Raw genomic sequence first — 12,411 nt, 5'->3', positions numbered from 1 at the left:
TATATATATAGCCGATAAAGCCGATACCTGTTTATTAATGCTGTCCTTACAATCACATATTTTATCTCTGAAATGTCTTGATTTGCCGTATTATGTATATGATGATGTCATATCACGATAATATATCAAAATCACAGAAAAAGTTGTTAGTTTGGACAAAGTTTTAGCAGGTTCAATTATTTTGCTAGTTGTACAGATGATCTATGTTCCTGTTGGTGAAGAAGGATTTGGAGTCGCCGACCTACGCTTCAATGTATACACCCTACCGGCGGTAACCAACATATTGCTGGCTAGCATAGCGTTTATTTGCGTCATTTTCATATTCAAAGAGGTACATATCGACGACGTCCCCCAAAGCGAAATGGTTCACTTAACTCACTCAGGTAAATATTTCTAATGTAATACGAGAGCATAGGCTAATTCTTCTTTATGAAGCCCAAGCACGTTAAACTTGATTTTTTGATGGGGCGCCACATTCTAGCCGAGTCCAGTTCTAAAGCTATTGTGGGGTGGGGCGAATCAAACTTCTGAAGCTTGTCAATGAGCATACGTTAATTTAATAAGTTTCTCAACGTACCAAGTTAAACGTCACAGGACTACCAGTATATTGGGGAGTGGTGTATAATTTCATCGTAATCATACTCAGTTATTTAACGCGCCATTTTTAAGACGCGATCAATGATTGGTTTATATATTTATTACGATTTATATGGCAGGAAAAAAACAATCAGAGAAGTCTACTAGATTGTCGTGGTTTTCTGGGCTTGATATCATTGGAACGGTATTCCTTAATGTACAGTTTGCTGCTATCGTGTTTACATTTGGAGTAAAATCAACGTATGACTAAGTATAGTGACCTAAATTACGTCATTCACTTCGTAATATATATTATGTGTTCATATTCTGCACATCGTTCCATATGTGTTATGAGAATGCTTCTACATTTATTCTATTTTTATTTTTGTTAGTGTGCGTGCCATTTTTCTGTTCCAGTTGTTTTTCTAAGGTCATCTAATCTCGCTTGAATTTTGGACACTCTCGTCCTCTTATTCCGTATAAGTGTTTGCATTCTATATATATTATGTTATACTCAATCGTTCGTTTTTTTTTCATCTGAATACATATCAACACACAGTAATTTAGCACTTTTTGGTCATTGCATAATAACATCTCTGATTTTCCCCTGTGATCTAGCTCGTTATTTCCTTGTGTAACTTAACATCATCCGTTCAATACAATGTTTGTTTTTAATGCTTTATATCTTGGTTTCAATACAACCGGTACACTATCGCTACAGTTAATTTAAGCTTGGTTTCCATAGAATCGCTACACAGTCGCTACAGTGTTGTCACTGCAATCCTTGCACTGTGTGTAGCTGTTCCCAACGCAATCAGAAACGCTCCCTGATTCAACTGACCAATCAGCGTCGACAATTAGGATTCGGCGAACGTGTGCGATTTTTATGAAAACTGGGCTTTACTGCAATCCTTGCGCTGCGTAACTGTCCCCGAGGCAATCGGGAACGTTCCTTGATCAACTGACCAAATCAGCATCGCCACAAGGAGTCGGCGATAGCGTGTACCGATTTTTATGGAAACTAGCCTTCAAGTGTTCACATTCATGCAATATATTTAATGTTAGGCATCATTCAACCATTGTAGTGTTCTGTCTTGCTTACTAAGTTGCGTAGATGTTGCGTGATCTAAAAATCAATATCCAAATGTTTGTTAAGCATTGTTTCCATACAATCGCTACACTGTCGCTACAGTGTTTTCAGTGAAATCGTTCTAATGCGTAGCTGTCCCCGACACAATCGGGAAGGCTCCGTGATTCGACTGACCAATCTACATCACCGAAAGCGGTCGGCGATAGTGTGTGGCGACTGTATAAACCAAGCTTAACATAAATCGGATATTATTCATATATAATTCTTAGGGTTGCGGCGGCTTATGGAATGCACATACTCGGATGGAGTCGACAACTAGCAACAAAAAACTTTGGGATGATAATGTTCGCTTTAGCTGGTACCGCAATTGTTGTTGTCATGGTATTAGGAAAATTATCAAAACGGTGAGTGGCCTGTAAAATGCCATGTGCTAAATTCATAGTAAATTAAAACCGAGCTATGTTCTGATCTAGCGTGGGAACAATTCCAAATACAATAAGATAAAGATACAATTTAGTCGATGCCCCATATACCCTTATAATATTATTTCTTTCAATATTCATGTTAGGCAAGACATCGGAAGTCAGGTGCATATTCCCAGGTTTTAAACCTTCTAACGTTGATATTTGCTTGTGTTCTTGAACATGAATTATATCGCCTTATGGGTTGGACATAAATGGACACAAGAAGTAAAGTGATCATGCATCGGACCGGACACGGAACCAATCAGTGGAACCCATTCCTTTCGCAGGAGCACTTCATGAATGAATACAGTTTACCCTCCAATTCGAGACCACTTTGGGCCCTGAAAATATGGGGTGGTCTCGGGGTTCGGCCTCCAATTAGAGGGCTAGCATTGTGTTAAAAGATTGTGCAAAAAGTTTTCTCGAATTAGAGGGGCTCGAATTGGAGGGTGCAGTGCAGTATGGAACCACAAGATGTCTTAATCAAGCCCCCGAAACACATGTCAAAGTATTAACATTATTTTACCGGCAATTTGTCTATCCTGCGCGATTGGAGGACGCCCTCCCTATGCTATTAGAAAAAGATTTGTATAGAATTAATATTATACATTTGCAATCATAAATCTTTTAATAGGATTCGTGAGCGTGTTTTCGTATTAATTGGAATGGCGTTACTTCTTATCAGCTCTGTCTTGACCATCCCGTTTGGTCCTGGTACACCTAAAAGACCAACAATGGGTATGTCACTAGGTTAAGTCACTACTTATGACCGATTAAACTCAGGTCTCCCTCCAATTAAAGACCACCTTCAATTAAGGACCACTATTCCATGGTCCCAAATTAGCAAATGTTTTTTATCTTTACTATTCTAATTAGAGACCAAAGCTGCTAAAGACCATGAAAACCCCAGTCCCAAAATGGTCTTTAAATTGACGGGAGACCTGTAATATAAAATTGTAGCCCACTTCGTGAAGTTCAACATGTGTTAAAATAATAAGCAGTGTAATATTAATTTAATTTTTTGTGCGACAAATTAAATATTATTATTTAATGTTGGTTGTGAATAACTTAGGTTTCAATGACACGTCTGAGCATGCCGGTGAAGGCGGGTGTCCTTGGAAATATACATGGTGTGATTCTACCCCTGCAATCCCGTTACCTCAGTATGTCATTGCTTTGGCCATCCAGGCTGTTGGGTATCCCATGTTCCAAAGTGCAACAACTTTCATATATGCAAAGTCTTTGCATCCCAAGCATCAGGTAAGCTTAAATGCATTAATCTATAAACTAATTTTACAATAAACGAAATAAAAATCCAATATCAGACGGTCTCCTGTATCGTTTTACAACATGTTAATAGGCCTAATACTTGGAAATGGTTTGACGCATGATGTGGCAGTTTGTTTACCCAATCTCGAGGTCGGGGTTTCAATCCTTTGCTGTACATTTTCCTTGTGTCACTTTATATTGCTTCAGTCTACCCAGCTCTGTATCCATTGGTACGGGTGGTGTGTGTGTGTGTGTGTGTGTGTGTATGGGGGGGGGGGCGTGTGTACGTGTAAACTTTATTTCGCAAATCAAATGTACGTTAAAAAACAAAATTATAATTATTTTACAATTTAAAAGCAACGTATCACAAACAGTCTTTACAATCAGATTTTCAGGCACAATAATACGCATACATATATATACTTCAATATTATTATATTATTATACTATAGAATTACTGTATGTATTTAAAATAGTAAATTCTAACATGTTATTACAATTTTACTTGCATTCCAGGGACTTGGTATGGGTGTATTTAGTGCCATGGGAAACATTGGAAAACTGTTAGGTGCTCTTTATGGTTCAATTGTATATTCAGCGTATGGTGCACGACTGGCGTTTGGTTCAACAGCTATCGTGATATGTTTAATTGGAGTTGGCAATATATCACTTTACTCCAGATTTATCCCATACACTGAACGAAATCGAGGAAAGGATGACGAACAATTTATTTAGAAGACACGATGTGATTAATAATATGTCGATGTGCATACTGCTCAATGAATGGTCGAGTCTGGAGGACGGAGAAAACCGGCAGCTTACAGTCCAGTCTTTAAATTTGAGCAGCTAGGGTCAGGCTCAGCTAGGGTCAGGCTATTTCAGCCGAACGAAGTGACTTGCCGATCAAGTTTTCTAGTACTCTCGACCGTGACGCGATGAGGCATCGCGCAACTGACGATCCGCTAGGCCTACGACCCGTCGGACAAGCACTCAACGTCGCTACGACGGTTGGCAGCTGCAGGGTTCAGCTAACTTTCTCTTTTTATTTCAACCTCGGGATAATGTTACACTAAAACTATATAGGCCTATAGAAATATTCTCATATCAATATTGTTTAAACAATCAGACTAAACTGATCATCTCTTAATTTTTCGTATTATTATAAACACGTTTGGGTTATTTTCTAATCGTTTTACGTCTTTAAGACATATATTACTCTGCCATAAGCCCAGAATAAACAACAAAATAGATCATGATGATCGTGTATCGCCTACATCATCATGTAGGCATATAGGCCGGCTCAGCATTTTCAAAGGATAAATGGTTTACTAGATACGGCGTTACATTTTGACACGTAAAATCTGCTAATTAACAATAATGTCATAGGACTTGACCCTTGAATGGGGTGAGACCCTTCGCGTGTAAGCTAGAACACGATGTTTTACTGTGGTATTAATTGTGATGTTATACTTTTTTGTAATCAATTATTGCTCTAAAGCACAATAAAATGATAAGAAATAATATAAAATGTGTATGTTTGTTTATTTAGCCTATGTTTTTCTAGTTTTATTCCCAAAATCTAATAGGAGTATACCAAAAATAATAAAGTACATCCTATAATTTAGTAAAAACAGAAGGCCTAATTTAATGTTGTTATTAATAACAACCTAGAAAGACAGATTATAATGTGTTTTTTCCATCAATTTTTTTATCCAAGTTTCTGGAGTTTTGTCTTCCAGTATAGAGCCCTCAACGGCTGTATATTTGACTAGCTTTATTCTCTAAAAGTCACTATTCACCATGTAAAAAATGTTTACTGTATATTTATTGTCTTCATTATTTCCCGGAATATAATTTTTCTCCGGCAGCGTTGATTACAGTATCAGTCATTGAGATTACAGTAGGCCTGGACCCAAAAACATACAGTACAGTTGGTCCTAATACAAATCAAGTGCTCCACGAAACCAAAGAATATAGAACGCACCCGATCGAACTCACACAATGTAAACAATAATTCACACATGGACGAGTGTCAAAGGTATAATAGGACATTTATTTTTGAGTTGTGTAACGGAAAAAAGATAGAAATAAGAATTCCAGAGGTATGCTATCATATTTCACACAATTGAGACTAGTCTTAAAACCCTAGCCGAGTTTGTAGTACTGTATAAAGCCTCTAAAACGAGGCCTAGGGCCTAGGCCTTTTGTTTTTTGGAGCACGTTTCTCAGTGCTGAGAGCTCGAGAGCCCACGGTGTGGGCCTACCTAGACCAAAAGACTAGGCCTACCTTGAAGCTATGGAAAAAGTATATTTATGCCCAAAACACACCACTAGAAACTATACTGGTATAACTACTACTACATCCTAAGACTACTATAACTTAGGAGCTAATATACTTACTATAACTCTGTACCCCCGCGAAGAAGTTGGGGTTATAGATAGCGGGTCGTCGATACATGTTTGTCTGGGTGGAAAAGGTTAGGTATGGAATGCCTGATATGGAACGCCATACGGGCCTTATAAATATTTATTTCTTATGTGACTGTGGACTCAGGTTTTAGCTGTATTCCCATATTTGACAGGGGTAGCCCTTCATAATAATAATAATAATAATAATAATAATAATAATAATAATAAAGTATTAACATTTATGTAGCACAAGATTATAAATAGCTGGAACTAGTGTAGTTTCCATTTGCGAGGAAGTAAAAGAAGTTGCTTCCATATTCAAATTATACTTGCAAACATACATCCACATTATCGTTGATGGAATACAGATGTAAATCTAATGGTTTATTTTGTTAATATATTTAATTCAGGTACTTGATCCCAGATATGGTATGTACATTTGGCCATCAGCTGTTGTCCTAGCTCAGTATATTGTTTTTAAGAGCGAGTTTATTGAAAGGAAGCAAATCCTTGAGGTACAGTATTATTAATTTTGTATCATGTGAATAATAACAAAGCAAAAAAATTGTGTCTAGACTACTGATAACAAATTTGACAAAAACATGTGACATGGATAAATGGTCATGATGACATCATATCATGACCATATATAGGCACATTGTGACTATATATGGGCATAGAGCATTTTTTCTGTGGTCATGATGATATCACATCATGACCATATATAGGCACATCAGGACTATATATGGGCATACAGCATTTTTTTTGTGGTCATGATGACATCATATCATGACCATATATAGGCACATCATGACTATATATGGCATACAGTTTTTTGGACTGGACTTAAGGAGAAGTAGAATTTATAATAGTTTTTTTGTGCAAAACTTAATAAGGCATTATATTTTAGACCATCACTGAATCAATTTAGTGCAACAGTATAATGGTATTGATAATGTTAAATAATGATTTTGGTATAGTGATGGAAATAACAGACTAATGCTAATGATAATGAAAATAATAAATAATATTAACAATGAAAAGTAATACAGTAGAACCCCTCCTTTGGGACACCCATATTATTTTATATATACCTTGTTATCTTTTATTGAACACAAATTGAAACAAATAAGGGGACACTTTTTTGGTCCTGATGGTGTGCCCTTCATAGGGGTTCTACTGTATTAACTTCATATGAACTAGAGAAGCACTGGTGGAAGTAAGGGGACAAATAGGAGGAAAAAAAATAGGTTTTATTTTGTCATTATCCACATGGTAGTTTGGCTCCAAATACCTGTTTATGTTTTTTATTTTATATTATTTTAGTTAGGTGCAGGTACAAGTCTACCAGGCATTGTAGCTGCTAAATTGGGAGGAGACGTTGTCCTCTCTGACAGCTCCCTTCTTCCTCAATGCCTTGAAAATTGTAGAAGAAGTTGTAGAGAAAATTATATTGAAGACCAAGTGAGTGTTGTTGGTATAACTTGGGGGCAGTATTCACCAGCTCTCATAAATATTCCTCAAGTTGATATTGTGCTAGCTAGTGACTGTTTTTATGATGAGAAAGGTAATTAGATTTGATTATTTTGAATGAATATCTGTCTGTCTATCTATTTATCTGTCTTTAACTTGGTACTACAGTCTTTTCATCCACATTATATTTCCATTGACTGATATATGTTTTTTTGCCCATGTTGTGACAGGTTGTTTCTTTTGATATTACATTGTGCAAGCTCAATCATTAACAGGCTTTTTGGAATAGGCATCTTTTAAGATATATATTTTAAAATATTAGATTTTTAAAAATCTAATATTTTACCATCAAAATGTACTAAAAACACAAAAGCTTGCATTATATTAGTTATCGAACACAAATGTAATTATCAATTAAAATTTACAAAGACAAACTAAGATACACCATCTTAATAATTACGTTAGAAATTGGGATCAATGGTTTGTCAGTGGAGAAAATGGCATCCGGTTGAACGCATTTTGCAACGATAACAACGGAGTAGTATCACATGGTATTGTGACGTAACACTGTAGTACTCTGTAGCTTCTGCCTATTTCTGGAACCAACTTCCAAATTACATAACTTCTTCCTACTCAATTTGCAACTTTAAGTCACAGCTTAAAACCTATTTGTTTTCCGATGGCTTTTCACATGTGTTGCGCCTTTGATCTTATTTGGAATTGGTGCCATACAAATTCGAGATATTATTTTTACTCTATGGATCAACTGTAGTTTACATGTTTTTTTTTTATGGATAGATTTTCAAGACATTGTGGTTACAATTGCATTCATACTGAATAGGAACCAGAATGCCAAATGCTGGGTTACATATCAGGAGAGAAGGTGAGTGATAACATATGTATTTGGATATTATCACCTTTCATCAAGCAATCAATCAATACTTCAGTTAATCGATCAATCTGTATCAGAAGAGAAGTTGAGTGATTACATTATGTATCTAATCAGAATTACCTTTCAATCAATCAATGAGTCATCAATCAGTCAATCAATCTCTATCAGAAGAGAAGGTGAGCGATTACATTATGTATCTGAACATAACACACCCCTCATCAATCAACAAACCGATCAATCAATCAGTCTTTCAGGAGAGAAGGTGAGTGAATACATTATGTATCTGAACATGGTCACCTCTCATCAATCAATCAATCAATCAATCTCTTTCAGGAGAGAAGGTGAGTGATTATGTTATGTATCTGAACATAAACACCTCTCATCAATCAGTCAACCAACCAATCAATCAGTTAATCAATTAATCAATCACTTCATCAATCTCTATTAAGAGAGAAGGTGAGTTATTACATTATGTATCTGAACATAATCACTTCTCATCAATCAATCAAACTCTATCAGAAGAGACGGTGAGTAATGACATTGATTATGGTACATTATGTATCTAAACATCACTTCTCATCAATTAATCAACCAATCAATCAATCAACTGTCAATCAGGGCCCCCCCCCCCACTGTCGGGGAGAGCTGCGTGTATATGTATTTTCTACATATTAGTAGACTATAAAATCGATTAATTAATAAGCTTTTGAAACCCCTAAATTGTAAAAATTTTCAGGGGGCTTTGCCCCCGGACGACCTTTGAAACCTTTAGTCGAAGCTCAACCACGCCCGCTTTTCTTTCGTCAGGGAAAGCTGACCCCTCGTCTGGTCAGGTAAATGCAACAAACAAAGCCTTACAATATTGTAGACCAATGTCAGTGTATGCCGCATAGTTAAAATTGTTGAAAAGCAAGTCCAAGATTAAATTATTACAGTATCTCAATGAAAATGACCTTATAAATGTTGACCAATATGCTTTCACAAAGTACCACTCTTCTGTTACAGGCCTTCACCATGTAATGATTGGCTAGAATCAATTAAGGACTGCGAAATGATATTGATATTGTAAAGTGTTTTGACACAATATATCATACATTACTATTAGAAAAAATTTAAAACTATAGATGTAAAGGAAACAAGTTATTGTGGTTCCAAAATTACTTACCTTGAAGGAAGCAAATAGTTAAATGTCACAATATCACATTGCTTTATTAGAATTTTTTTATAAGGGAGCGTGGCCCTTATAGATCGGGGTCCTCTGGAGCTTGGGGGCCCAGGTTCAACGAACCTGCTAAACCTGCGGTAGTTAACGCCACTGCTCATTAATTATTCAAGCAGAAAATCAATCAACTGTCAATCTTTATGTCAGGAGAGATGGTGATTGATTACATTTTGTATCTGAACATAATCATCTCTCATACAGTATACACACCAACAGGTGAATTCAATAAACTCATTGACTGACAATCAATATAGTATAATAAATTATTAATACGTCAGAAACTTCAAAGGATTAACATTAATTACAGTATATTGAAGTTACATTATGAAATACTATATAGCTTACTGGAAAATTAACGTAATGGCTTAGCTTTGCAAACATGATAATGTTGGATGTAAAAGCTTACCGTATTTATTCGAATAAACACTATGCTTTGAATAAGGACCCTCTCTAGCACCTCATTTGGAATACAGGCCTCGAGGCATTTATTGTTTCCTCGAATAAACACCCCCCTCTTACCTCCTAAGTATCAAGTATCAAGTATTTATTCACTTATAAATATGTAATTATAAACATAATTTATAATATAATATAAGTTCTGGGAAACCAAGGAGGCAGAGATTGTGTTTGTGGTCCGGGGTTCTACTTAAATAATATATCTTAGTCACATCAAATTATATTCATTCAATCAATTATTAATTAATTTTCATTTAAGCAAAAACTATAGTTTGACAGAAAAAAATTATAAGTGATACTAAACAAATATAATAGAAAACAACATAATTCTCAACACATTCTATTAATGTTTTACTGCAGTAGAATTACACTTTTTCTAACCTGTTTGTGATTAAGTCGTCTTTATGATCATGCAATAACACATGTTGACGGTAGTTAGATGTTGTAGTTCCACATTTACGGTGAAATTAGGGGTGGTTCTTTGAGTATATACGTATTATTTTACACCCCAAAAAATAAACCCCTCAAAACCTTTCTCAACAATATACGCCCCTGGGCGTTTATTCCAATAAATAAGGTACAGTATATTACATATTGAAAATGTACATTTTATTTCCTTTTTTTGCTTTTTTTTCTTGGTCATGTACGACCATTTATTGCCTCAAATTTATAATGTTCATAGAAGGTTAAAATGACGTCTACATAACTAATGATATATATATATATATATATATATATATATATATATATGTAATGCTATTTTGCAATTTGCATAGCACACATTGTTACATAACTCATACATGTACGTTCATTCCAAACCAAGCATTGAATAATCGTTAATATAATTCAGGAAGTTTAATTAATATTATATTTTTTTTGTAGCTCTGATTATTCCATTGTACATTTGTTGCGCAAGTGGAAACTACGATGTTGTCACATTCCTCTCGAAACTTTTAATGCATCATCCTCATCAATTGCTGAGTCTCATCTCCCAGGCAACCATACTGTTCGAATGATGGAAATAACTTGTTAAATTGATTGTGTAAATCAATGAAAACAATAGTAATTAAATAAGAGCAGCATAGTTGGTTCAAACTAGTTGTAACGACTGAATTTGCGCTCTGTTTATGCTGGATAACCATCTTTCTGAGATGCACCATAAAATGTAGTACATAATTTACAAAATATTAAGCAGAGGGTTGTTTCATGGTGTACTAAACTGATTACCAGCAGCAACACTTGCAAAGCATGTGGACCCAATGGCTTGGGAAAAGAGCTGCCCTTTATAACCCCAAAGAAATGGTGCATTATAAATGCCTATAACAGAACCAGTAACTGCTCATGTCCCCATCGTCGTGGTGTTGCACTGTGTGTGCTATGGGTCGGCAAAGGCCCAAAATAAAACTAAGAGCAATGGACATATCTGGAGTGTCAATCAAACTTAACAATCTGACCAATAAGAACATGTTTTAATCCGAGTGTTTTAATGGCAATACGCGCATGTCCAAGAAATATGTATTCACGAATGCAACTACAGGTCTCCAACCAATTAAAAACCACTTTTGCACTCGAGTTTCCATGGTGTTTAGTAGCATTGGTCTCTAATTAGAATAAAGGTAAAAGAAATTTGTTGATTTGGGACCACAGAAAAGTGGTCTTTAATTGAAGGTGTTAATTGAAGATGGAGACATGTACACTAAGTTGTATTGTGGGAAGAGGATACCTACAGTAGTTATTTTAGTTTACTGACCTCTACAGTGGTGGCTCAAGAAATTTAAAGACAGTTGGTCAAAGAAATCAGTCGGTATCCCTAGTAAATAAAGTGCATAAAATTGTAATTATAAATGTTATCTTTAGTGTAACTGAATGTGATTTTCTTATGTATTTTACTTTAATTGTAGCAAAATTTTATCTGAATCAATTTTGAATTTGAATAATTTGTGTTAAATAATTAATAGTTAAGCCGGTTACTCACTGCGCCGACGGCGACGCGATGGCAATGCGACGAAGAACGCACGCGAAGACGCGGGCCCAACGCATCGTCTTTTTAATAAGGATCCGTTCAGATTGCCACTGACAATCAGCAGACACCGTTGCGTCGTCTATTGCTCGCCGGAAGCAAATGTGGATTCGTCGTGCGACGGTCGTACGGCCGTCGTACGACGCAGTGAGTGTCCGGCTTTACAGCGCTGCAGTAGCGCAGTATTAATAATGTGTTATCCATATGTACTTAAGCAAATTTTCTCTCTCTACCCACGAACATGATTAGTACCTGGTCTGATTGTGCTAAGAGACCGTTCCACTCCGGGAAGGTCTATTAACACAATCGAACCAGGTCAAAGCTTACAGCTGACCGATCAGAACAGGGCACGCATGTTTTCCTACAAACTCACGTCTTTGCGTATGTTTTTGTATAATGAATGTCCAGTATACTTGCTGTTTGTTCATGGTTTGTGTTTCAAACTTGTAATTCAGGCCCGTAGCCAGGTCATTTTAAGGGGGGGTTCTTTGGGCGTGGGGTCCAGAGGTGGCACCAGGATTTGCCCGACGGGGGGGGGGG

The 12,411-nt window shown here is 36.2% G+C and overlaps 2 protein-coding genes across 4 annotated transcripts in view; both read left to right on the top strand.

Annotated features, from left to right (window-relative positions):
• Positions 1-4,908, top strand: part of LOC117104103 (major facilitator superfamily domain-containing protein 8-like) — a 10,713-nt gene extending 5,805 nt beyond the window's left edge. For both annotated transcript variants that reach the window (XM_033244759.1, XM_033244760.1), the window contains exons 6-11: positions 189-383; positions 717-837; positions 1,936-2,070; positions 2,765-2,868; positions 3,203-3,390; positions 3,916-4,908. In XM_033244759.1, coding sequence (XP_033100650.1) covers positions 189-383; positions 717-837; positions 1,936-2,070; positions 2,765-2,868; positions 3,203-3,390; positions 3,916-4,134 — 962 coding nt within the window. In that variant the 3' untranslated portion in view covers positions 4,135-4,908. The remainder of the gene's footprint in view (positions 1-188; positions 384-716; positions 838-1,935; positions 2,071-2,764; positions 2,869-3,202; positions 3,391-3,915) is intronic.
• A 321-nt stretch (positions 4,909-5,229) lies between these two features.
• LOC117104105 (methyltransferase-like protein 23) lies at positions 5,230-12,323 on the top strand. 2 transcript variants are annotated; one of them, XM_033244761.1, is made up of 5 exons: positions 5,230-5,501; positions 6,219-6,323; positions 7,135-7,375; positions 8,080-8,164; positions 10,734-12,323. In XM_033244761.1, exons 1-5 carry the CDS (start codon positions 5,421-5,423, stop codon positions 10,882-10,884), a joined length of 663 nt encoding a protein of 220 aa, XP_033100652.1. In that variant the 5' UTR covers positions 5,230-5,420; the 3' UTR covers positions 10,885-12,323. The 2 variants fall into 2 exon arrangements, with proteins under 2 accessions (XP_033100652.1, XP_033100653.1); XM_033244762.1 differs by having other exon boundaries at positions 5,302-5,437.
• The last annotated feature ends 88 nt before the right edge of the window (positions 12,324-12,411 follow it).

This window comes from Anneissia japonica, unplaced genomic scaffold, assembly GCF_011630105.1.
Source record: "Anneissia japonica isolate Jap-2015-1 unplaced genomic scaffold, ASM1163010v1 scaffold288183_len337429_cov161, whole genome shotgun sequence".
Taxonomy (NCBI): domain Eukaryota; kingdom Metazoa; phylum Echinodermata; class Crinoidea; order Comatulida; family Comatulidae; genus Anneissia; species Anneissia japonica.
The sequence above is the reverse complement of the archived record's forward strand: the minus strand, read 5'-3'. Positions and strand labels throughout refer to the sequence as shown.

Bases quoted from the DNA above. Each gene is read 5' to 3' on its own strand.
- LOC117104105 (XM_033244761.1), top strand. From the start codon at position 5,421: ATGGACGAGTGTCAAAGGTATAATAGGACATTTATTTTTGAGTTGTGT. The intron at 6,324-7,134 runs GTACAGTATTAT...ATATTATTTTAG, and splicing joins AAAGGAAGCAAATCCTTGAG to TTAGGTGCAGGTACAAGTCT. The intron at 7,376-8,079 runs GTAATTAGATTT...TTTTATGGATAG, and splicing joins CTGTTTTTATGATGAGAAAG to ATTTTCAAGACATTGTGGTT.